At 48.1% G+C, this 27,060-nt stretch overlaps 3 protein-coding genes across 8 annotated transcripts in view; 2 read left to right on the top strand and 1 right to left on the bottom strand.

Annotated features, from left to right (window-relative positions):
* FNDC3A (fibronectin type III domain containing 3A) overlaps window positions 1-27,060 on the bottom strand; it is a 172,477-nt gene that overhangs the window by 55,567 nt on the left and 89,850 nt on the right. For 5 of the 6 annotated variants that reach the window (XM_032977722.2, XM_032977717.2, XM_032977721.2 and 2 more), the window contains 2 exons: window positions 20,062-20,138; window positions 1,503-1,725 (listed from right to left, as the gene is read on the bottom strand). In XM_032977722.2, coding sequence (XP_032833613.2) covers window positions 1,503-1,725; window positions 20,062-20,121 — 283 coding nt within the window. In that variant the 5' untranslated portion in view covers window positions 20,122-20,138. Of the gene's footprint in view, window positions 1-1,502; window positions 1,726-8,232; window positions 8,481-20,061; window positions 20,139-27,060 lie in introns of those variants that run through there. The other variant, XM_032977720.2, reaches the window with a different exon arrangement.
* LOC116956266 (uncharacterized) lies at window positions 8,380-11,440 on the top strand. Its single transcript, XM_032977724.2, has 3 exons — window positions 8,380-8,838; window positions 9,300-9,453; window positions 10,465-11,440. The coding sequence occupies exons 1-3, from the start codon at window positions 8,561-8,563 to the stop codon at window positions 11,206-11,208; spliced, it is 1,176 nt and encodes a 391-aa protein (XP_032833615.2). The 5' UTR covers window positions 8,380-8,560; the 3' UTR covers window positions 11,209-11,440.
* On the top strand, window positions 14,749-17,859 carry LOC116956265 (uncharacterized). The gene is made up of 3 exons (XM_032977723.2): window positions 14,749-15,206; window positions 15,658-15,811; window positions 16,821-17,859. Exons 1-3 carry the CDS (start codon window positions 14,929-14,931, stop codon window positions 17,625-17,627), a joined length of 1,239 nt encoding a protein of 412 aa, XP_032833614.2. The 5' UTR covers window positions 14,749-14,928; the 3' UTR covers window positions 17,628-17,859.

Below are 27,060 nucleotides of genomic sequence, written 5' to 3' on the forward strand. Positions count from 1 at the left end.
TTGTTTCTGTATGGAGGGAGAAACAGCTTGGCGGATGGTACGGTCAGAGTATTCATTCCTTTTGAGGGCAAGGTGTACATGTTTTAATTCACTGGTCAGGTGGTGTTGGTCCGAAATGCAATGAGCCCTATGGTATAAAGTTTTGATGAGAGAATTCTTCTGAGCTGGGTGGTGGTGGGAATCAGGCTTCAAGTAGGAATCCGTGTGGGTGGGTTTCCTGTAGACAGAATGCCCCAACGAGCCATCAGGTCTCCTCTCAAACAGAACATCCAAGAATGGTAGCCTGCCATCCTTCTCCACTTCCATGGTGAATTTGATGGCAGGATGTCTGGAATTGATGTGGTGTAGGAAAAGGTTCAGAGCTGGGAGGCCATGTGGATAAATGACAAAAGTGTCATCCAGATATCTCTTCCACAGGGAAGGTCTGAGGGTGGAAGTCTGGATGGCGTCCGATTCAAATCTACAAATTGAGTTGTACCTGCGGTGATTGCTATATCGGGGAGACGAAGCGACATGTCTCTGAACGAATTCGCGAGCACAAATCAGATTTGAAACACGGCAGAACGAAATCTTCTGCCGTAGCTGATCACTGTTACAACGCTGTGGGTGATCACGATATAATTTTCTCCGATACCAAGGTTCTTTGCAAACCCACGGGTTTTTATCAGAGATTTGTTCACGAGGCAAATTCAGATCTACAAAACAGACACAATTTCAACCGAGAAGATGGTTTCAAATTAGTCAACCATTGGAAAGATGTTCTAAATCGAACCAAACATTAAACAAATTTTTCAATGGTACAGTATATTTTTCAAGTAGTGGTACCTCAAACTTTCGCAGCTTAAAATCCCCTTTTCACACAACCAGCATGTAGACTCTGCCGTGTCACCTCGCCAGCCTGCACAGGTCGACCCCCTCCCTATCTTTCATCATGCTAAGTCCGCCTATTAAAATGCAAATTTTTATGCAATTCCTTTGTCAAAGCACCTTAATTACTCTCACACAGCTTAAAGGTCGCGGTCTGAGCTTGGCTGTGTTTCACTCCAGCGCTGTCCTCAAGACAATCTGGTCCCTTCACCTGATGAAGGCCGCTTGTGTTGTGGCCGAAACGTCGTGATTTTTGTTGTTTTATTTTTTACCTACGTGACTTTACCGAATAGAACCAAAGAGTATGGATCCTTGCAGTCACGAAAGCTTCAAAACTAGAAAAACCAGAATACCCGGAAAAAAAATCCACGCGACCACAGATAACGATGACCGCCCCTCCCCAACACAGTAGCCAATGCTGTCAAGACGCGATGGTGCAACGGGTCCAGCGGACTCGACCTGCTAGAGGTCACCGGTTCAGCTCCATCCCCTGGCACCAACTAACCCGAAAGAAAAACTTTATTATTACGAATAATATTCATTGCGATAAGCGTACTACGTGTTAAGAGCCATACTTAAATACGAAAAAAAAACACGTGGATTAACGTTCTTGTTATTATTATCGTCGTCGTCACCTGGTTCGTAGACCTGCGGGGGCAGCGGCTGAGCGAGGTACTGTGGCGGCACCTCCGCGACCTGCGCGTACATGTGCTGGGGGTGCGGGATGAGGTGCGCCGGCGGGTGGTGCATGTAGTGCGGATGCATGTGCGGGGGGGGCAGGCTGGGGTGGCCGTGCGGGTGGAATTCGTGGGACTGCGGTGTCACCACCACCCTCCGCACGCCATTGTCTTCGATCACCTGGGTTTTGGAGGGGAAGGGGGGGGGGAAAGTGTTGTGGCGGTTTGGAGGAGGTGGAGTGGGTGGTTGAGTGAGTGAGTGGGCCGGTGAGCGAGTGGGTGGGTGGATGAGTGTGTGGGTGAATGTGGATAGTCAAGTGGTTGAGTGAGCGTGTGGGTAGGCGAGCGGGTAGGCGAGCGGGTGGGCGAGTGAGTTAGTGAGTGGGTTTGTGGGTGGGTGAGCGTGGGTTTGGGGGTGAGTAGGGGAGGATGGAGAGGGGACAGAGGAGAAAGAAATGGAAGAAAGGTCAACCACAGTTACCCACATCCGCCAGGATCAAACCACAGCCCCAACTCTCCCCCTCAAGTAAATTGCATTCAAAGACTAAGGTTCACACACGGTCTAGTAACTGAAGCAATTGAGGGCCTATATAATAATAAAGGCAATAATGGGTGTTTTAATGAAATGTGCTGTCTGTTTTGATTAAGTTACATAAAAAAATGAAATGATGACTTCAGCCTTAAGTCTTTAAAACCTGAAATGTAATGAGCATCGATTTAAATTGAACAGCACTGGTTCAATATGAACAGCGCAGCTTAACAGACCCTTTGTCTATCTACTCCCGAAGCCGAGTTGGTCCAGAAGGATGTTTAACCATATTTCACCAAGTCAGTCACCGCATGGGTTGCTTTGTGCCCTCTCGTTTTAATTTGGGGAGCCTTGGATCGCTTTCTGGAAATTTCAGCGATTACTCGCTCAATGTTGCCATCTCGGTGACCAGAGGTTGACATATCTGCTGCATCAAAATAAAATGTCCCTAATTTATCCAGGAAAGCCTAATATGGGTTTCTATACTATTTGTGTCTTTATAAACGTGTGATAAGTGGATAATGGGCTTGTCGATTGTTCAAGTTGCTTTTATCAACTGTTTTGAAGAGGCAAGGTGCACTTCTGACACTATTTAAATAAAATATATCTAGAAGCGTGGAAGTCACAGAAATGGGGAAGTCAGCCAGAACTGGCACCAACAATTGCCCAAGCTCTGTGGCCCTATATTGGGATGTTTGCTCAACCTCATCAACGATTCTTTATATACACATGTGGGAGGAAATCTGGAGAACAGAGAAAACCTACAACTGCAAGGGATGTAACACTCAATCTCCGCACAGATGGAATGCAGATAAAAAATAAATCCTACTTTATGTTCTGCCACCAAACCCTGGCAAGCGAGGAGTTGAGGAGTCTCGCGAATCTGTGCGATCCACCAAACTCCTCGCCGACTCCACAGCGCTGGGCTACAGGCCACGTGCATGGCCACCAAACGTCGGGGCGAACGTTTGCAGCGCACGAACGGTCGACGCAAGCGCTGCGCTCCAACGATAACTGCAACGTATTTCCACGGCAATGCGCACGATAGATGATTGGTACCGCATCGGTCCGTCACGAGGTGCTATCGTGATCAGTGGCATCGCCCATACGCAGCCTCCACGGGACGCTTCATTTCCTTCCTCTCTATTTAGAGAGTCTTGATCGATGACCAGAAAGTCACGGACAAACAGACCAGCAGATTGCCTTCCCCGAGGTATTGCAAAACGCCCGAGCGCAAACGCGGTGCAACGTGGATTTGCGCAGCGTATAAGCACAACCGTGTCTCAAGAGGTTGCTGCAGCACAAAAAAACGAGTGGGAGACAAGTCAGCCTAGTTCGGTTGCTCCATTGGTCTGTCTCTGTGTGTGCGTCTATGGATGTTTGTGTGAGTATATACATCACGCAAAACAATGTGGATGTATACAGCGTCTGAATGTGTAATCTCAAAGATGCGGTATAGTCATCAGCTATATGAAGGTGAGATGTCTCATACTGGAATATACAGATTTCAATTTAGGTATTAAATCTTTTGTTGCAAGAGCCTCACCGAGTCTCGTAACTCTCAGGAAGGTCCTGCCAAGTTCTCGCAGTGGTGGGGGAGGGAGATGATTCCTATGCAGATTCCAACCGAGTAATTTGCGAGCAACTTTCCAAACGCGGCAAATTTGGACCAAGACTACACTTTGCAAGGGCCTAACTCTTGCTCGTGATGTCACAGGATCTTTAACGTCTGCTGCGAGTGAAGGAAATGGAGCGTGGTATTTTTATGGTTCATACTCCACAGTATTTAGCGGGGCAGCCGATGGATGCGAACCACAGAACCTCTGCAATGAGCAAACGCAAAACCGCTAGACCGCATCAACGCCTCCCGTTGATTTGGCAGTTTCATTCTCATTATTAAGTTATTTTACTCAAACAATATTAATGTTTAAACGAGCCATGACCATCAGTTTAATACATTTCTTACTTAATTAATCTTATTTATTATTTAGGTACTTTAGAAATGCATGAAGCGCAACAGGCCGCAAAGAGGTATCAGAGCGTCGTAGAGTAAAGGAAAACAACTTTAAATAAAAGTCAGGAAAACATACATAAGAAATAACAGTATATTATATAATAGCAAGAAGGCATGTTAATTATATCTTCTTCAAAATGGTATCATGTTAATGACACCACCTCCTGAACAAAAAAACTGAATTTCTCCAAAATGAGTTAAATTTCTCATAAATTATGAACACGTTTGCTGCATTGCATTACAAGCTATACAGTAAATCATTAATATCCTTATAATCAGTTTTGAATAAGGTTGCTTATATTTGTAAGATCCATTTATGAAGATAGATATTTATGTCACAAGAGCACCTTTTTAAAGCATGATTAATAATTTTTCGGGAAGCTGTTAGGATTATTATATTTCTCCCCAGACTCAGATGCTGGGAGTGGTGACACAGTGGTTAGCGCATTGCAGTAAATTATTTTTATTATTTGACAGCTATACATTTTTACATAAGCCACTTTGTTGAACTTTTATTTGTGGCTCAGTGGGCTTTACCTGGTAAAATAAAAAGGATATAGTTTAGTATCATTTATATATTTAGTGATTTTCTTATCTTTCCTATACTTTGCACTCCTATAGTAGTTTTATAGTTTTATAGGTTGTAACTTTCTGACCCGCCCCTACTGAACATTTGTGAAAAAGAGTTATACAGCTCATCGGATTCCTTCAGCATATATACGTATACTGATTCTGACTATCAATATCGCTACCCGAGTTCGGTTTGCATTCATGGCATAACACCAGCGGCGGTGCGATATCTGGCGAACCGGTTACCATTAAAAAAACGGGACCTTTTTGCCAGTATCAGTGTAGTGACATAAATGGTGTCACAAGGGTGTTCACGCCACCTACTGTTACAGGAGTGCAACTGTGCGTCTGGAGCCTCTCTCTAGCACCAGAGTAAGTACGGCATGTCAGCCAGCCCTCGGGGGGCATCGTCCTGGTGATGGCCTGAGAGAGGGCGAGTGAGGACGCGGTAGCCCGAGTGAACCCGAGAGGACACGTGATGCTCGGTCGAGATCCTAAAGGGAAAGGTCTCGAAGGGGGCGTGGCCGAAAACGGCGAAGCGAGGCCACGCTCAGCAGCATCAAGGGGCACTCCCGAGAACGTTCTTGGCTCGTGTTGTGGAAAGCAAGCCTGGGTCCCGCGTCTCATCGTCTCCGGGTCTTCGTCTCGAGTTAACTCGCTACTCACGTAGTTAGCCACATCACCTACTATAGAACCCGAGTCACGGTCAGTGTTACCCGCTAGGGAAGTTGTTAAATAAAAAGTGTTGCCTCCGTGTTGAACACAACAAAAGTATTAAAACATAATAATAGCTTTTAACCCTTTCTGGCAATAAAACAGCAGGTGTTAAGATGTCCAAACACCAAATTGAAAGAAACGTTTTGCAAGGAATCAAGTCTGCATTAACCACAGTACTCGGTTACCGTTATACACGCAATGGGTCCATGTTAACCAACCCACCGTCCCCACACAACGCTCGCACCACAATGCTAAAATACATTCTGGAATCTTAAGTCTCGAATCTAATCGCAACAAAACGGAATCGCCAAATGGCGACGATTCGCATAACCGATAGGATGCGAGACGTTTCGAGTTGATCATCATTGATATTTTTCACTTGGTTTTGCATTCACAACTGCAATTGTGAGCCTGGACAATTTGTTCGATTGAGCCGATTAATCGGTGGCTAATGCGAGAGGGCCATGACGGGAAGGGGGGGGGGGGGAGTTTCCAGATTGATCCAGCAGTAGATTCACTCCGGGTGACTCTTTCTAGGATTCGGGGATGTTTGTTTGTTTGACCCCCCCCCATTTTCAGAGCCAAAATCAATGCATTTATTTGATCGCGCGACACCAGTTTGAATTAGGGTGGCAAATGCAGCAAGCTAACCACTTGTTGTTCATCACGGCCACACAAGCCACCTGGGTTCGATTCTAGACTCGGGTGTGCCTGCGTGGAGTGTCTCTACGTTTGTGCCTCTGTTAAAACTGTCCAGTAGTTACCCTACAAGGTAACTGGTATCCGGCCATACATATCGCAATCCTGAAACAAATCCCTTAAAATTAGTTAAATTGGGATTACGTACACAGCACACAACAGCAACAGCAACATTGGACGAAAAATATTGCAGAGACCCCCACCCCGCCTGAACAAGTCCAGTAACTGTGAGGCTCTCCTGGGGTGAAATAATAAAATAAACATCAGTTTCTTATTGTTAATTATAAGTGGGGTTTTTTGTATTTTATCCCCCCCACCCCGAGCAAAATTATCATTTAAGCCGATTAGTTGTGCAGGTGAATTATTGATGGCCTTATACCGTAATGGGCACACCGCCACGAGGGAGACAAAGGCGGTCGGGCGTGGTACTGGCCACCACGCCCTCGTGTGCCACAGCGCCGGCCTTCGCAGGTGCTCACTTACAGCACTTGCCCGAAAGTCTGTAACGGCTACACGGGGGATCTTTGTCTTTGTAGAGCGTTTCAATGATAGCTCAACAACCAGTGCCTAGAAACAACAACAAACAGCCGCCGCCTTTCACGACTAAGTTGGCAAGGAGACGTCAACCACACGGCGCTTGTGCCAGGCTAGGTGCACCTTGAGGCAAGTGTACTAGAAACACCAAAAACCACACTCGCTTGCCCACGCATGGACATCCACCAAACCCAACCCACACAAAGTTCAAACGCAGACGCAGCAGCATGCGCGTTAAACTTCTTTCACACCGTACGTAGCCGACCGTGCTGATCGCAGTTACAGAGCCACGTAGACACAGAAAGAGACGGGACAAAAAAACAGTGCAGCAATTGTTGAACAGAACCGGTGTCTTGCGTTAATTGTTAAACGACGAATGTTGTTTTTGTTTAAGAGATGCAGTAACCCCAAAGTCGTCAACGCCACACACACAATCACACGCGCGTGTGCGAACTAAAACGATAAACAGTTTAGATTTTGATTTAAAGCTTTCGTGACTGCAGGGATTCATATTCTTGGCTCTTTCGGTAAAGTCACGTAGAAGGGAAACAATAAGATACTTCTTGCCGTGGTTTTCACACCTGATGATGATTGCTTACGTTGCAGTCGAAACGTCGTCAGAATTGCACTGTTTTATATTTGTATTATTTGTTTCCCCTCTACGTGACTTTACCGAAAGAACCGAGAACACGATAAAGTTTATTTTATTTTCTCAGTTAAGGCCCCCACTGAGCCACAACATCGTGGCTCTATTCTTCAGAAGCGACCCGGCTCTCACAAATGATAATTCGTAGCTCAACGGAGTATAGGACAAAACTAAATTGTACAGTAACCGCGAGTTAATTAAACTGTTTATTTGTTTTAAAAATAACCACAACACACACCGAGATAGAAGGGGGAGGTGAAAGATACAGGCAGAGTCAAGAGAGCCAGCAAAGTGTTTATTGTGTGTAAGTTTGGTGCTCTGTGTAGGCTCTGGACAAGGGCGTCAAGTGAATGCTGTTTGTGTTTATAACTTTTGCTAACTTTAGCTCGTGGTTAAAACTCTACAAGAGCTCACTCAGAGGTGCAGCGAAAACACGGGGGGGGGGGGGGCTCTTTAGTGAGCAGTGGGTTAGCTTTGTGGAGTAGAGGAACCGCTCATTTGTTAAAGATTAATTAGATGTACAGTATAGTTAACTCTCAGTGTAAGTAAAGGCACGTCAAAGGTGATTTGCTGCTCAAATGAAGCATCAGAGTTCGTGTTCATCTCCTGGCCCTGCAGTCCACCGGTTGAAATTCCACAATCGTATGACGGGGTTAAGTCCATCCATTTAACAACCAGTGTGAACTTACTCACACAGAGGCACTGTACTAACTTTACGTGGGTCTTGCTTACTCAGCCGCAGAGCCACCGAGGGTTAAATACTTAAAAGTTAAGTCTTCAAACATGCAATTGAGATGTACATGTACAATTAAATGCACATTTCACACTATTGAAATTACTTCATTTCCATTAAAATTTGACGATTTATAAACTTAAAAGTTCATTTTGATAGGACCCTACATGTGGGAAGTTATTGTAAACTTATCTGGTAAATATCAAATAAAGACAAAATGAGCATAAGAGGCGGTGTTCATCTTACCATGTTACGGACCCTGGAGTAAGCGGTTGCATTTCCACGTTCGTACGACGGGGACAAGTCCATTCTTTGTAACCCGTAACAAACTTTCTGTTCACCGCCATTCAAAAACCGCCCCACCCCACGTGGTGTCCGTCACGTGCTAGTGACGTAATATCCACTGGCTGTCGTCACGCGCTGTCGTCACGCGCTGACGTCACGCCGCTCGCTCGCTCGCTCGCTCGGGGACGCGCCGCGAGAGGGCAGCCGCGAACTTTGACATCGCTGAGGAGATTTTTTGTTATTTTATTTTGTTTTGTTAAAAATAAAATAAAAAAATTTCTTCATAAACATGGCGAGTTGCGTCAAAACCGTCTTGTGGCTTCTGGGCATCCTCCTAATCCATCGTGGGGATCAGCCAGCGATGTCCGCGATCGATAACGCTACAACAACCTTCTACGAGATGATCAACAACAACAACAACAGCAACCACCAATCGTCTCTCCGAGACGGCGAAGACGCCGTCGCGTTTGACGCCAGCAGCCCCGCAACGTCGCACGCCGCGTGGGGACGGGAGCCCATCCGGCCCCGCGGTGGACGCGCCAGGCGGATAGAGGACGACGCGGCCAGGTAAGGAGCAGGCCCCCCCCCCTACGTAGCAGCCCCCCCCCTTACGTAGCAGGGCCCCCCCCTCCTCTACGTAGCAGGGCCCCCCCCCCCTACGTAGCAGGGCCCCCTCCTCTACGTAGCAGCCCCCCCCCGACATAGCAGGGCCCCCCCTCCTCTACGTAGCAGGGCCCCCCCCCGCGTAGCAGGGCCACCAACCCCCCCCCCGCGTTGCAGTGCCCCCCCCCGCGTAGCAGGGCCACTAACACCCCCACCCCCCCGTAGCAGTGCCACCAACACCCCCCCCCCCCCCCGTAGCAGTGCCACCAACACCCCCCCCCCCCCCCCGTAGCAGTGCCCCCCCCCCCCCGGGTCGCGACGCAAACGCGAACCAACGCGACGGGGCTCCCAAGGGAGCGGACCCCATGTAACCCCCCCCCCCGTCTCACGTTGTCGACGTTGTCCGTCTGCTGCTGTCCCAACAGAACCAACGAGACCTCGGCCGTCTACAACGTCCAGGCTCAGCGTCCCTTCGGCAGACTCCCACTCTGGGCCAAAGTCAAAACCTCCGACCGCCTCAACGTTCTGTGCCAAGTCGTCATCACCCTCCTGCAGCTGTGGTTCTCTGTGCGTCGCAAGGTGAGCGAGCGAGCGAGCGGGCGGTTAGAAGCTCGCGTTGAGATTACAGAGATTATTATTATTATTTTGGCTGCCGTTAATGTCCAAGTTGCTTCTAAGAAGATAAGTTAATAGCCCAAGTGGGCTTTGCCTGGTAGGATGATGGTTTAGTTTTCTTAATGTTTTATTTATGTGTTTGGGTGATTTGTTTACCTTGTTCTTTGCACTACTGTCATATTTTTATACTGTTTGTTGTAACGTTCTTACACAACCCTATTGGACAGCTGATAAAAAAGAGCTTAATAGCTCATCAGATTCCTCCAGTATAAATAAACATTCTGATCCTGCAACTGTTATTGGACTGGTATATTTCATCATCACCACCAGTCATGATTAATCCACTGCTGGATGACGGCCTCCCCCATGCCGTGTTATTCGCGGGGTTGTTTTGACCACACTTCACCAAGATAGTCCGAGCTGGTCTTCTAAAGGTGAAGATTAATTGTTGGTTCAAATGCAATTTGCCACCGATATTAGACGGTTCTCCACTACTGTTGACTCCCCCAGACTTGCAAAGTGCGCGACAGGCTACAATATGCTCACATTTTGTTAAATAAAAAAAATTCTAATATATAAAGGAAAATGATGACACAGCTCAAATATACGTTTGATACGATATACTGCACTTGCAATCCAGAGGTTCCCAGATTCCATTCCGTGTCCCAGCGTTTCTCACTGAAACCAAGGGCCAGTTGGTTTAAATGCCTCCCAGTCTCTTATCCACTCAGCAGCAGAAATGGCTACACCACAGCCATTCAACCGATTGGACTGTTTAGCGATGAAAAGTGTGGGTACTCCAATTTTTTCCAGTGTAACGTAGGCCAAATGCCCTCTACAATAGGCGCGCTCGAGAGTTCTTTAGTGTAGGCCCGTCCACTGGCGGTGGCTTGAGCAGGCAGTTTCAGGATTTGCACCTTTATCTTTGTTACCTTTGAAGACATTCAATCCGGTTTATTTTGTGCTGAATTGCAGAAACCAACGATGCTGGTGGCGCCCATTGTGGGCAGGGTCAGAGGCCACAGACAAGCCCTCGCCCCTGCTCTTCGGGCGGCTGCAGCCCGGAGAAGACGCGCACGCAATGCTGCGAGTAAACGCGGCCGCAACCAAGCCCACGTCCCCCAGCCTCCGCTGCTGCCCACGCCTCCAGCACCCGCGGAGACCAGCGCCGAGGATCCCTGCCAGCTGAGCCCACCCATGCCTACCCTTCCAGTGCCGGCGGAGACCAGCGCTGAGGATCCCTGCCAGCTGAGCCCACCCATGCCTACCCCTCCAGTGCCGGCGGAGACCAGCGCTGAGGATCCCTGCCAGCTGAGCCCACCCATGCCTACCCCTCCAGTGCCGGCGGAGACCAAGTCCCATGATCCCTGCCAGCTGAGCCCACCTCCACTGATGCCCACACTTCCAGCACCGGCAAAGACCAGCGCTCGCGACGCTAGCCAGCGAGGCATCCCTTCGCTGATGTCTATCGTTACATCGCCGCCGGGTACCAGCGCTCGTGATGGTTACCGCGGGCAAAAAACACCGCTGCTCGTCACTCCGCCACAATCCACCGCCGCCACCGCCGCCACCACCACCGATGCGCCCGCCGGAGCTGGTCCTCCGGTGTGGTTTGCCCGTCCGCGCCGCACGCGGCGCCGTCGGCGTCCCCGCCGTGACGCTGAAGACGTCCCACCATGGCTCAAGTATCGAGATCCCAATGGATTCACATTAACATGAAGACTGCTCCCCATACCAAGTGGTCTGGTAGCGAACGATTAGCACGAACAATATGCAGCAATGCACGCACCAAGACCAGCGCACACACTCACACAGGCGGAAGGAACAGCACCAGACCAAAATGGTTGCTTTAGAGGGGCTCTCTGCTGCTCCCTTTGGTGGACATTGCCATTTTGGTCGTGGTGGGCGGGAGTGGGGGAGTTATTTTAAACAATAAAACTTGTGTTCCTCACCGCAGTTGTCAACGCGTCGTACGTGTGGATGTGGATTGCGGTGCATGAGAATAAGGTGCATTATATGTGCTCAACACACACACACTTAAACATCGTGCATGTACAGTAAACACTTGTTAATGCAACACATAAGGGGTTTCTGGCCTTTGCGAAATTATCCAATATTCCGAAGTATGTACAATGGTACTCCAATAAAAAAAATTCTCCCAAATTTGTTTTCCAAACTCTTCACACACGATACACATTGACACACCTGCATCAATTCTCAGAGACCAAGGGATTTATACTTCGAACCCTTTCCATTACCTCTTGATGGAGGTGTAGACGACAATTCTGAAAGTGTTGGCTTGCACAGAGTGCATAAACAAAGTTAAAGTGCAAGGCAACGGGGTCTGCACCAACGCTCACCACGCGCTCCGCCACTGGACCGAGTGATTGTTTTGGTTGTGGCGCGCGGCGTCGCACTACATTTATGCCGAAATTGGACCAGTCGGTACCGCAATTTGGCTCATGGCGAATTACTAATATATAGTATATGCCAAAAAACGCAGCCCTGCCGAATTCTCCCCCCCCCCCAATTACGAATCATCAAATATCGAAATAACGAGGTTTTACTGTACATCACATTCCATGCTGTGTGTATGCGATGATATATAAACCGTGTGCGCACTCCTGCACATGACTGACACAAAGGTCAAGTCTAGCTTAAAGTGATTGTCAGGTCAAATAAGCATTGATGCATTGGTGATCATATCTTGCTTATGACGGCCTTAAACCAGTGGTGGAAATTCCACATTCCTTTGGCAGGGAAGGGGCGAGTCTACCCATAGGACAACCATCGTAGACTTCCCCACAAAGCGATACTCGTTTTATAGACCCCCATTTTCAGAGCCAAAATCAATGCATTTATTTGATCGCGCGACACCAGTTTGAATTAGGGTGGCGAATGCAGCAAGCTAACCACTTGTTGTTCATCACGGCCACACAAGCCACCTGGGTTCGATTCTAGACTCGGGTGTGCCTGCGTGGAGTGTCTCTACGTTTGTGCCTCTGTTAAAACTGTCCAGTAGTTACCCTACAAGGTAACTGGTATCCGGCCATACATATCGCAATCCTGAAACAAATCCCTTAAAATTAGTTAAATTGGGATTACGTACACAGCACACAACAGCAACATTGGACGAAAAATATTGCAGAGACCCCCACCCCGCCTGAACAAGTCCAGTAACTGTGAGGCTCTCCTGGGGTGAAATAATAAAATAAACATCAGTTTCTTATTGTTAATTATAAGTGGGGTTTTTTGTATTTTATCCCCCCCACCCCGAGCAAAATTATCATTTAAGCCGATTAGTTGTGCAGGTGAATTATTGATGGCCTTATACCGTAATGGGCACACCGCCACGAGGGAGACAAAGGCGGTCGGGCGTGGTACTGGCCACCACGCCCTCGTGTGCCACAGCGCCGGCCTTCGCAGGTGCTCACTTACAGCACTTGCCCGAAAGTCTGTAACGGCTACACGGGGGATCTTTGTCTTTGTAGAGCGTTTCAATGATAGCTCAACAACCAGTGCCTAGAAACAACAAACAGCCGCCGCCTTTCACGACTAAGTTGGCAAGGAGACGTCAACCACACGGCGCTTGTGCCAGGCTAGGTGCACCTTGAGGCAAGTGTACTAGAAACACCAAAAACCACACTCGCTTGCCCACGCATGGACATCCACCAAACCCAACCCACACAAAGTTCAAACGCAGACGCAGCAGCATGCGCGTTAAACTTCTTTCGCACCGTACGTAGCCGACCGTGCTGATCGCAGTTACAGAGCCACGTAGACACAGAAAGAGACGGGACAAAAAAACAGTGCAGCAATTGTTGAACAGAACCGGTGTCTTGCGTTAATTGTTAAACGACGAATGTTGTTTTTGTTTAAGAGATGCAGTAACCCCAAAGTCGTCAACGCCACACACACAATCACACGCGCGTGTGCGAACTAAAACGATAAACAGTTTAGATTTTGATTTAAAGCTTTCGTGACTGCAGGGATTCATATTCTTGGCTCTTTCGGTAAAGTCACGTAGAAGGGAAACAATAAGATACTTCTTGCCGTGGTTTTCACACCTGATGATGATTGCTTACGTTGCAGTCGAAACGTCGTCAGAATTGTACTGTTTTATATTTGTATTATTTGTTTCCCCTCTACGTGACTTTACCGAAAGAACCGAGAACACGATAAAGTTTATTTTATTTTCTCAGTTAAGGCCCCCACTGAGCCACAACATCGTGGCTCTATTCTTCAGAAGCGACCCGGCTCTCACAAATGATAATTCGTAGCTCAACGGAGTATAGGACAAAACTAAATTGTACAGTAACCGCGAGTTAATTAAACTGTTTATTTGTTTTAAAAATAACCACAACACACACCGAGATAGAAGGGGGAGGTGAAAGATACAGGCAGAGTCAAGAGAGCCAGCAAAGTGTTTATTGTGTGTAAGTTTGGTGCTCTGTGTAGGCTCTGGACAAGGGCGTCAAGTGAATGCTGTTTGTGTTTATAACTTTTGCTAACTTTAGCTCGTGGTTAAAACTCTACAAGAGCTCACTCAGAGGTGCAGCGAAAACACGGGGGGGGGGGGGGGCTCTTTAGTGAGCAGTGGGTTAGCTTTGTGGAGTAGAGGAACCGCTCATTTGTTAAAGATTAATTAGATGTACAGTATAGTTAACTCTCAGTGTAAGTAAAGGCACGTCAAAGGTGATTTGCTGCTCAAATGAAGCATCAGAGTTCGTGTTCATCTCCTGGCCCTGCAGTCCACCGGTTGAAATTCCACAATCGTATGACGGGGTTAAGTCCATCCATTTAACAACCAGTGTGAACTTACTCACACAGAGGCACTGTACTAACTTTACGTGGGTCTTGCTTACTCAGCCGCAGAGCCACCGAGGGTTAAATACTTAAAAGTTAAGTCTTCAAACATGCAATTGAGATGTACATGTACAATTAAATGCACATTTCACACTATTGAAATTACTTCATTTCCATTAAAATTTGACGATTTATAAACTTAAAAGTTCATTTTGATAGGACCCTACATGTGGGAAGTTATTGTAAACTTATCTGGTAAATATCAAATAAAGACAAAATGAGCATAAGAGGCGGTGTTCATCTTACCATGTTACGGACCCTGGAGTAAGCGGTTGCATTTCCACGTTCGTACGACGGGGACAAGTCCATTCTTTGTAACCCGTAACAAACTTTCTGTTCACCGCCATTCAAAAACCGCCCCACCCCACGTGGTGTCCGTCACGTGCTAGTGACGTAATATCCACTGGCTGTCGTCACGCGCTGTCGTCACGCGCTGACGTCACGCCGCTCGCTCGCTCGCTCGCTCGGGGACGCGCCGCGAGAGGGCAGCCGCGAACTTTGACATCGCTGAGGAGATTTTTTTTATTTTATTTTGTTTTGTTAAAAATAAAATAAAAAAAATTCTTCATAAACATGGCGAGTTGCGTCAAAACCGTCTTGTGGCTTCTGGGCATCCTCCTAATCCATCGTGGGGATCAGCCAGCGATGTCCGCGATCGATAACGCTACAACAACCTTCTACGAGATGATCAACAACAACAACAACAGCAACCACCAATCGTCTCTCCGAGACGGCGAAGACGCCGTCGCGTTTGACGCCAGCAGCCCCGCAACGTCGCACGCCGCGTGGGGACGGGAGCCCATCCGGCCCCGCGGTGGACGCGCCAGGCGGATAGAGGACGACGCGGCCAGGTAAGGAGCAGCCCCCCCCCCCTACGTAGCAGCCCCCCCCCTTACGTAGCAGGGCCCCCCCCTCCTCTACGTAGCAGGGCCCCCCCCCTACGTAGCAGGGCCCCCTCCTCTACGTAGCAGCCCCCCCCCCGACATAGCAGGGCCCCCCCTCCTCTACGTAGCAGGGCCCCCCCGCGTAGCAGGGCCACCAACCCCCCCCCCCGCGTTGCAGTGCCCCCCCCCGCGTAGCAGGGCCACTAACACCCCCACCCCCCCGTAGCAGTGCCACCAACACCCCCCCCCCCCGTAGCAGTGCCACCAACACCCCCCCCCCCCCGTAGCAGTGCCCCCCCCCCCCGGGTCGCGACGCAAACGCGAACCAACGCGACGGGGCTCCCAAGGGAGCGGACCCCATGTAACCCCCCCCCCGTCTCACGTTGTCGACGTTGTCCGTCTGCTGCTGTCCCAACAGAACCAACGAGACCTCGGCCGTCTACAACGTCCAGGCTCAGCGTCCCTTCGGCAGACTCCCACTCTGGGCCAAAGTCAAAACCTTCGACCGCCTCAACGTTCTGTGCCAAGTCGTCATCACCCTCGTGCAGCTGTGGTTCTCTGTGCGTCGCAAGGTGAGCGAGCGAGCGGGCGGTTAGAAGCTCGCGTTGAGATTACAGAGATTATTATTATTATTATTTTGGCTGCCGTTAATGTCCAAGTTGCTTCTAAGAAGATAAGTTAATAGCCCAAGTGGGCTTTGCCTGGTAGGATGATGGTTTAGTTTTCTTAATGTTTTATTTATGTGTTTGGGTGATTTGTTTACCTTGTTCTTTGCACTACTGTCATATTTTTATACTGTTTGTTGTAACGTTCTTACACAACCCTATTGGGCAGCTGATAAAAAGAGCTTAATAGATCATCAGATTCCTCCAGTATAAATAAACATTCTGATCCTGCAACTGTTATTGGACTGGTATATTTCATCATCACCACCAGTCATGATTCATCCACTGCTGGATGACGGCCTCCCCCATGCCGTGTTATTCGCGGGGTTGTTTTGACCACACTTCACCAAGATAGTCCGAGCTGGTCTTCTAAAGGTGAAGATTAATTGTTGGTTCAAATGCAATTTGCCACCGATATTAGACGGTTCTCCACTACTGTTGACTCCCCCAGACTTGCAAAGTGCGCGACAGGCTACAATATGCTCACATTTTGTTAAATAAAAAAAATTCTAATATATAAAGGAAAATGATGACACAGCTCAAATATACGTTTGATACGATATACTGCACTTGCAATCCAGAGGTTCCCAGATTCCATTCCGTGTCCCAGCGTTTCTCACTGAAACCAAGGGCCAGTTGGTTTAAATGCCTCCCAGTCTCTTATCCACTCAGCAGCAGAAATGGCTACACCACAGCCATTCAACCGATTGGACTGTTTAGCGATGAAAAGTGTGGGTACTCCAATTTTTTCCAGTGTAACGTAGGCCAAATGCCCTCTACAATAGGCGCGCTCGAGAGTTCTTTAGTGTAGGCCCGTCCACTGGCGGTGGCTTGAGCAGGCAGTTTCAGGATTTGCACCTTTATCTTTGTTACCTTTGAAGACATTCAATCCGGTTTATTTTGTGCTGAATTGCAGAAACCAACAACGCTGGTGGCGCCCATTGTGGGCAGGGTCAGAGGCCACAGACAAGCCCTCGCCCCTGCTCTTCGGGCGGCTGCAGCCCGGAGAAGACGCGCACGCAATGCTGCGAGTAAACGCGGCCGCAACCAAGCCCACGTCCCCCAGCCTCCGCTGCTGCCCACGCCTCCAGCACCCGCGGAGACCAGCGCCGAGGATCCCTGCCAGCTGAGCCCACCCATGCCTACCCCTCCAGTGCCGGCGGAGACCAGCGCTGAGGATCCCTGCCAGCTGAGCCCACCCATGCCTACCCTTCCAGTGCCGGCGGAGACCAGCGCTGAGGATCCCTGCCAGCTGAGCCCACCCATGCCTACCCCTCCAGTGCCGGCGGAGACCAGCGCTGAGGATCCCTGCCAGCTGAGCCCACCCATGCCTACCCCTCCAGTGCCGGCGGAGACCAAGTCCCATGATCCCTGCCAGCTGAGCCCACCTCCACTGATGCCCACACTTCCAGCACCGGCAAAGACCAGCGCTCGCGACGCTAGCCAGCGAGGCATCCCTTCGCTGATGTCTATCGTTACATCGCCGCCGGGTACCAGCGCTCGTGATGGTTACCGCGGGCAAAAAACACCGCTGCTCGTCACTCCGCCACAATCCACCGCCGCCACCGCCGCCACCACCACCGATGCGCCCGCCGGAGCTGGTCCTCCGGTGTGGTTTGCCCGTCCGCGCCGCACGCGGCGCCGTCGGCGTCCCCGCCGTGACGCTGAAGACGTCCCACCATGGCTCAAGTATCGAGATCCCAATGGATTCACATTAACATGAAGACTGCTCCCCATACCAGGTGGTCTGGTAGCGAACGATTAGCACGAACAATATGCAGCAATGCACGCACCAAGACCAGCGCACACACTCACACAGGCGGAAGGAACAGCACCAGACCAAAATGGTTGCTTTAGAGGGGCTCTCTGCTGCTCCCTTTGGTGGACATTGCCATTTTGGTCGTGGTGGGCGGGAGTGGGGGAGTTATTTTAAACAATAAAACTTGTGTTCCTCACCGCAGTTGTCAACGCGTCGTACGTGTGGATGTGGATTGCGGTGCATGAGAATAAGGTGCATTATATGTGCTCAACACACACACACTTAAACATCGTGCATGTACAGTAAACACTTGTTAATGCAACACATAAGGGGTTTCTGGCCTTTGCGAAATTATCCAATATTCCGAAGTATGTACAATGGTACTCCAATAAAAAAAATTCTCCCAAATTTGTTTTCCAAACTCTTCACACACGATACACATTGACACACCTGCATCAATTCTCAGAGACCAAGGGATTTATACTTCGAACCCTTTCCATTACCTCTTGATGGAGGTGTAGACGACAATTCTGAAAGTGTTGGCTTGCACAGAGCGCATAAACAAAGTTAAAGTGCAAGGCAACGGGGTCTGCACCAACGCTCACCACGCGCTCCACCACTGGACCGAGTCATTGTTTTGGTTGTGGCGCGCGGCGTCGCACTACATTTATGCCGAAATTGGACCAGTCGGCACCGCAATTTGGCTCATGGCGAATTACTAATATATAGTATATGCCAAAAAACGCAGCCCTGCCGAATTCTCCCCCCCCCCCCAATTACGAATCATCAAATATCGAAATAACGAGGTTTTACTGTACATCACATTCCATGCTGTGTGTATGCGATGATATATAAACCGTGTGCGCACTCCTGCACATGACTGACACAAAGGTCAAGTCTAGCTTAAAGTGATTGTCAGGTCAAATAAGCATTGATGCATTGGTGATCATATCTTGCTTATGACGGCCTTAAACCAGTGGTGGAAATTCCACATTCCTTTGGCAGGGAAGGGGCGAGTCTACCCATAGGACAACCATCGTAGACTTCCCCACAAAGCGATACTCGTTTTATAGACCCCAGATTGTCAATGGGTTGAGTCAACCCCCGACCAGGTTGTGAACTTCGAACCATCCGATAGCGAGCTACTCACTCACCTGCTTAACCAGCTGGCCATACAAAGTAGTCCACTGAACCCTTTCCCATTCTGAAACGTCTGTAAGTTGTAGGGTGGGGGTCCCATTCACCGCTGAATTTGTTCAGTGTAAATTTGAATTTTGAGGCTTAGTAGCGCCGCCATTGTTTTTAAAGACACTGTACTCGCCGCAGAGAACTTTAGCGACACACCCGCGCTCTGTGATCGCTAGCGCCAAACTGTGCCACACACACTCCGGCATGGCCTTGTAGGAGCCTCGGTACCGATAAAGTTATTTTAATTCATTTTTCCTTCCGGTTTCGTTTTTATTGCGTCATCGGAAAGGAATAGGAAGAAAAACAGATGGCGTACACGTCGAAAGGGTTAATTGTTTAATTGCCAGTCAGGAATTGATTTGACATGCAATGGCTAATATGCTCTCAAGAGTGCAGCACAGTGGTTAACGCACCTCCGGTTAGCACGGTTGGCTATGCACGGCGTGAAAGAAGTTCAACATACATACAATGCACGACAAAGTCGGAGATCCGACTTCAATTCCCAGCCATGGCCAACATCAATGGTCAGTGATCCCTGAAGCACCGTTCTTCGCCAACGCACGCTGACCAGCGTGGTGAAGAAGTATGGTCAAACAACCCTGATAACCAACACGGCAAAAGTAAGGCTTTCATCTAGCAGTGGATTGTCAAAGATCTGCTGAGCTGCATTCTTCATATGCAAATCGATGGCATTCGCATTGTGGTGTTTAAAGACGACTTAAGTCACAATTACATGTATTTAAAGCCTAATCAAAACAGCCAGCATGTTTCATAAAAATAAAACACCCACTTAAAATCTATTTTTAATAATAAATTAATTCGTTCTGCAAACCTTTGATGAGTCTCACAACACACTTTGGTGAGTCCTGCTTTGCAAAATACCTGACCAGTACCGTCTCAGTATTGTCACGCATGGGAGAAAACAAGAGTGCAAATACAACTCTTGTCCGCACAGATATTACCCTCGGATCTTGTGATCCGCCGGTCCTATACGGTCAACAAATAACTCCTATTACTCACACCGCTGTTCTTCATATCACCTGCGGTTATACACATTTGTTTTCCCATCCCTGCACCGTGGAACGGCATCATACCGTTATCCGTAAATCGTTCAAGGATAAGAGAGGAGTCACCTGCAGGCAACAGGGCCGGAGGATAAGCGGAGTTCTCCGGAATACAACTGAAATGTCAGTGCTGTGCTGGGGCTCACCTGCGACACGTAGCCTGGTGGCACGTGGATGGGAGGTATGGACCCATTGGGAGACATCATGGGAACCTGGGCTGGACCTGAAAATGAGAATAAGAGCACACACACAGAAGATATCAGCTTTAAATAATTAATAACAATACTAACAAATACTTTTACACAGCCTCATTCAGGCAAAACTGCCTATCCACACGCTGCACAATCTGCAAATGCCGCACAATTTGCAAACACAAAGGTGTGTGCGGAGGCATGAAGATGTTTTCAGACAAACACATTCCTGCGGAGGGGGCTGGTAGGAAATTTTGAAGTAATTATGAAGTAATTATGTACGGATATTTAAGCCAAACTTGTTAGGGTCGTGCGCAGAAGAAAGCAAAATGAAAAGTGAGGAGAATTCTAAAACGACGCCAGAAAGTGCAGCGTAAAAGAGGTCACACCAGAAAGTGCATTGTATAATCCCCTGCCTCCTGTGAATTAATCCCGGTTGGGCTTCCAGTCCACTACGTTTCCTACCAGTATTACTGAGTGTTTATACATGTGGGGAGAAAACCGTAGCACCTGGAGGAAACCCACAAGTGCGTGCGAGGGTGCAACACTCGATTCCCTGCTCAATAGACAGGTGATATTCGTCGGAACTTTCCTGCACCGCCTTCTCCTGGCGAGCAAGGGTAGACAACCACCTTGCCTGGCATGGGAAGGGAGTTTAGCAAAAAATTGCGCAGTGATACACACCAATCTCTTGCTGCCTCCACAGTATTAGATTACAGACCACGTGCATAGCCACAGCCGCCCAGCTTATGGCTGATCATGATGATGAATTAGACGACAACAATTAGCCTAGCTCAAGAACCTTGTTTGAAATCAAGCCACCAGAACACATTCCTTCAGCAGGGACGTCATTTAATCATGCTACGGTTAAAAATAATCGATGCCTCGAGTGTCCTGGCTAGCTGCTGGCTGGCCTCCTATCCACCCTAACAATAAGTCTATTGTTAGTGGGTGCATTGAGTTAAATTGAAACGGCGGAAATGTTCGGAAGACATTTAATAACAATAATAGATATCGACACCGAAGAGGTTGGAGTAACGAATACAAAAAGACTGACCACTGTTCATTTAAAATTGCCCTAGCAATGTAATTATTACGCCAGATAAAAAAACATTTTAAATTCCAGAGAATATTACCTTGGCATTTTATTACGTAAAATGCAGATTACTTGTTGTGTTCCGAGTACAAGATAATATGAAAATGACAGATGCCTCTTATTTTCTGTTGCAGAGCAACGCCTTTGTCTACTTGTAGACTTTAAACATTTTATTTTGACGCTGCAGCAGAACTACTTATTTCTTGTATAAAAAAAAACTCATTATGCGGTGTTATGAAATATTATGGGTGATTAAGCACAATTCTATTAGTCTCTGCCTCCACATAAAAAAAGACAAAAAGTATGATGTTTATACAAAGGAAAGCAGGAATGCATTTAACTCATTATACACCGTTGTAGAGAAATTCAGATAATGGGTTCATATGGAATATTGCTTTTTGCACTCATTAGGATACAACATTTAGAGGGAATACTCGTACTGATAATATCTTGCGACACGGCAAATATTAGTTCAACTGCATCGCTGATGACACGGAAAAAGGTTGAAGCTGGCCTGGAATTTTCTTCTTCAAACAAAATGCCGGGCATGGAAGGCATTTAGCTGAGCGTGGAGGAGTAGGCCAAAACACACGCTCTCTCTAGAGGGGATCTTCTCTAGAGCTACGGGCCCCCTCAAGTAGAGGTGCTTTCCACCAGCAGCGGAATGAGCAAGACATTGCAGGGCTGCACCTTGACCGTTCCGTTTTGCTATTTAATGTGCCATCATGGCACAATTTGCAAGGTTATAAACATAATAAATAGGCCAAAGTTATCGGCTTCTGAGCGGTCAGAGCTCGTAAAGGATTAACCACCGCTCCTGGGGCATATTTTACTCGGCTTCAAAGGCGAACTTTATTAACGGCCTGCAATCCATCTGAGGCATTAGCTCGTGAGAGCTAATGGGGCCTTACCCCAAAGAGGCAGTGCTGTATTCTCCAGATCGTGACCCACTCATTCCCCTCCCTACCCAAGTGTTTGAGGGGGTGCTTAATAATCCGGTAGGTGTGTGAGTGTGCGTGCAATTAACCAGATTTGCATACCGTGATTGCTTATTGAGGCCAGGACCAAGTTTGGGGGAGGGGGGGGGGGGAAGGTGCGTCTTATTTTCCCGGAGGGTCTCATAATCCGGAGAATACGGTATTAGTTTGACGAAACAAATGCAGCTTCTCAGAAACTTTAGCTAACAAAAAAGGAAACCTTTCATAACATAAATTAAGACCGCGCAGCATGCGATGTCTAATCTTCGGAGTATAAAATATAAAATGTGGGAGGAGGGGGGGCGAATTTAAAACCTGCAATTACTTTATAAAATGACTCATTTGAGCCAAGCCAATCTCTGACACCAAACGCCGCTGCCCATTACTGTGCCCAGGATTCGGACCAGCGGCTGCCGCAGTAAAGTACCCGTGAGCTGGCTAACCTAAAAACTCCACCGCTCCACACACACCCAGCAGAGGCGAAGAAGATGCCCCGTGTTGCCTTTAACAGGCTGCACTGGGGCAGGCGCTGTTTGGCGAGGACCAATTAAGACCGCCACAGCAAAAAACAGGGTTGGGTGATGTGGACCAGCATCATGCCCGGCCAAATCGTTTTCTCTCCAGTGCTAACGTTTACACATCCAACACCGGTTTCTAATTTAAGGCTGAGTCAACCAGGTGAGGCTCTGGAACAGGTCCCGATACCCACTTGCCACCAACGAAAGCTGTGTCCAGGTATCTGAGCTCAGGTCACCAGTTTCAACCGTGCAACGTTATCAACCCCTGGACGATTTCTTCCCAAATTCCACGCTCAGACAGTGACGGCAATTGCCAGCATAACCATCGAGATATTGCTCTGGGCAGTACGGCGCACTAAGGGGTTGGCGTGTGGCCAGCAACCACACCCACACAGAAACATAAAGACTCAACAGACACATACACAAAAGGTCAAAGCACTCATATCAGCCTGATAGGACTATTTATAGAGAATTGATCTGGCCGTCTGGCTTTCTCTGCACGTCTGGGTTTCTCCATGCTCCTGAAGCCAGCCGCGCGAGCCACCCTGCCATGACACCGCGCCGAGAGAAAAAAACACCAACCTTCCACCCCGTCATCCCGCCACCGCACGCACGCACGCATCCAAAGCGGCAACATCGAACACTTCGCTCAACCTCGCCCACCGTTCTCGCCCGACAAACCCAAACACGAGCATACAACAACAAGCGCAAAATACGCCTCCCACCCCCCGCCAGTGTTGACTCCTGGGCCAAGAGTTTATTGGCCAGCAGTGCCTGTTAAGGCTGCGGAAAGGCAAGCCTTGGCAGGAGTCCAAGCCAGCATCGCGATGCCTGCATACGTGTCTTCTCCCTAAAAAGTGGTGTTGGTCTGGCGACCTGCGCATCACTCACGTTCCGCGCTGCAATGAAGAAAAGCTCAGTCCTCTGTTCCGTGGCGTTCATTCCAAGTTTCGCTCTGCGCAACAGGAATAAGCTCTCTAACCAGTGTGTGTGTGTGTGCGAGCCGTGCCCCCCGCCGCGCGTTGTTTGGCACGATGTCCGACGTTTCGCTGCCACGTGCCGGGAGCGGCGGCGGCACAACCCGAGAGCGCAACGTGAGAGGTGTACGGCGCCATGGCGAACACCCACGCAGGGGAATTGAAGTGTCGCAGACGCGCCAGACTCCCCAAAGCAGCTTGCGTAACACGCGGCACCTGTGCAAAGTCTACCAAAGCCGGGTTGGGACAACGCAACGGATTCAAGTCGTAGATGCTGCGTGTGACGGCTTCATGTGACCGCTGCGGCCACTACAGGGCCGCAACGTTCACCCCGACACGTAAAAAAGTAGTTCATTTATTTGGTATAGCCCTGTGAGCCATTCGGCTCTTGAATCCGGTGCAACCGCAACAAACAAAAAACATGAACAAGAAAACATCTTAAAGTGACTATGTGACTGTGCAAACAGAAAATCCAGGAAAAAAATATCGAAATATTCCTGAAATAGCACCGTACACCAACGCTGTGTGCAAAAATCCCAGTGGGATGCAAGTCAAATAACAACAACAACAACCACAAGACAACTAAGATTAAGGCCATCAGTCTAACTCCGTACTACAATAAACAAAAACATGGCCAAAACAAAAAAAAGTTTTTGAAATCACCAAAAATAAAGCCATGAATGCAATGTAACAGTGATCATAGGAAATGTGACCGAATTTTTAACAATAAACTACATAAATAAATTATAACACCAAAATCTAGAGCCATATTTTAGGCCACTGAATAGCAGTGGCAGCTAGGGGTGTACAACTCCTCTAGAGCAGTTTTGAGTGAAGATCTCATAGGTAGTGATTCAAGTTGCAGTTTATTGGCAATAGCATTCCAGACCCTGGGGGCCTCAATAGCAAAGGCCCTTCCCTCCAGTTTTTGTACGGCAATAGGGAATGTGAAGCTGGTAAATGAGCGAAGACCTAAGGTCAAATTAGTTCTTTGAAACAGAGAGGAGATCCAGTAGGTAGTCTGCGAAATTTTTTGTAAGTACATCGTGAATAAATAAGATCTGGTGCACAAGCCGTCGAACATTAATCAATCAATCCTCGAATTTAATCGCGATCCTGAATCGCGACTTCGATTTCATTGCGGCAGATGTGGGGGGGGGGGCAGCAAACCATTGCAGCCCTCGAAGCCCCTAATGCCAAGCATGGCCATTCAGAAACAAAGGCCTGGTACTCGAACGAAAGCTTTTGCCGGCTAAAGATTTGCCATTGCTATTGAAAAAAACATCATTATTGCACTTACTGCTAAAGCTTAACTTCACTGAGAAAGCTCAACAGGACAAATTAATCCAACTTTCCGGGATTTTGGGCAAATCACACGAACTGACATAAACCAAAACGATGCGGCACGTGGCAGAAAGTCTGTCCTTCCCCCGCACCTCCGATTAGCATGGTTGGCTACATGTGGTGCGAAAGAAGTTCAAAGTACATAGACACACACGCAGAGACCCATAGCCTCACACGCATAGACCCATAGACTCACACAGAGACCCATAGACTCACACGCATAGACCCATAGACTCACACAGAGACCCATAGACTCACACAGAGACCCATAGACTCACACAGTCACCCATATTGTGTCCTTCTCTCACACCTCTGATGAGCTCGGTTAGCTACGTACGGTGCGAAAGAAGTGCATACATACGTAGGCGTATATCCGGAGCACCGTGTTCTCTACTTTTTGTGCCGTGTGAATGCATTCGATATAAATATACACCTGATCATCAAGCAGTGAACTGCCTAGCATTATATTCGCACCGGCCATGGCAAATGCTACTATCGCCTTCACGAAGAGAAAGTAAAGTAATTTCTCAAAATACGGGCCTGTGGGTCTCTGCGCGAGCTCGTGTCCACTGAGAGCATCCCTCTGGTGGCATTGAGTGGGATTCCACTCAACACAAGCAACAACACGTGGGTAAGGCCACAATGATCAAGGCTAAATTTAAATCTCAAGGAAAAACTTGATTGTGAGAATCGTTCTTCAGCTTCCCGGTGAGCCGACACGATAATAATCGGCAGGCCGTTAGACGCGTGTATACCGCTTGACAATCAATTTGATTTGCTGCATCAGGTGGTGGAGGGTTCTTAACAACGGTCAGATCAATGCGTGGCCAAATCCAGAACTTGATTATGAATTGTGGCATTCACTTGCCATCCTCTAAGAGCCAGGAGCTGGATTCATAACTCAGGACATCGACTTGACTTACTTCACAGAACTTGGTGGCTACTCAATTCACATCCATACGAAAAAATAATGGAGTCCGAGTTTCCACCGCTTACGTTCCACACTGCTGTTTGCCCCCCCCCCCCCCCCCCCCGTTCGTGAAGCAAATGGACGACAGTGAGGCACGTTCGCCAAGCAAGAATGCATTGTATGTGGAGGAGCATCCGGGGAATGGTGAGGCCGTCCTGGATAAAGGAGCGATTATTAAGATATTTAATTGGTTCCGCTGTATTGAGACTGTGACTCCTGTGTGCAGGGTTTTTTTTGGTACAGCCTTGTGAGCCATTCGGCTCTTGAATCGGGTGCAACCACAACAAATAAAAAAACAAAAACACGAACAAAAAAACATCTTAAAGTGACTATGTGACTGTGCAAACAGAAAATCCATGAAAAAACGGCAAAATATTCCTGAAAAAAGCACCGTACACCAACGCTGTGTGCAAAAAAATCCCAGTGGGATGCAAGTCAAACAACAACAAGAAAACCTAGATTAAGGCCATCAGTCTAACTCCGTACTATAACAAAACAAACATGTCCAAACAAAAAAACTTTTCGAAATCACCAAAGAATAAAGCCAAAATTGCAACGCAACAGTGATCACGGGGACTGTGACCGAATTTTTACAATAAACTACATAAATAACACCAAATTCTAGAGCCGTAGCTGGCTGCATGAGTTACTCTACAACAACAGAAGCATCAGTCGGAGTATTAAATTTTTCAATGCACCTTTAAGATCGGCACGCTAAATCAAAATACAGATAATACTTTCAAACGTCATCCGGAGCGAAACTTTTTATTTTATTTTACGCCAATGAATAGCAGTGGCAGCTAGGGGTGTACAACTCCTCTAGAGCAGTTTTGAGAGAAGATCTCATTGGTAGAGATTCAAGTTGCAGTTTATTGGCAATAGCATTGCAGACCCTGGGGGCAACAGGGAATGTGAAGCTGATAAATGAGCGAAGACCTGAGGTAAAATTTGTTCTTTTAAACAGAGAGGAGATCCAGCAGGTAGTCTGCGGATTTTTTTAAAGTACATCGTGAATAAATAAGATCTGGTGCACAAGCCGTCGAACATTAAGAGATGTTAAGTTTGACCCAAT

This window comes from Petromyzon marinus, chromosome 64, assembly GCF_048934315.1.
Source record: "Petromyzon marinus isolate PM22_M1 ecotype Great Lakes invasive population chromosome 64, UKy_Petmar_22M1.pri1.0, whole genome shotgun sequence".
Lineage (NCBI taxonomy): Eukaryota > Metazoa > Chordata > Hyperoartia > Petromyzontiformes > Petromyzontidae > Petromyzon > Petromyzon marinus.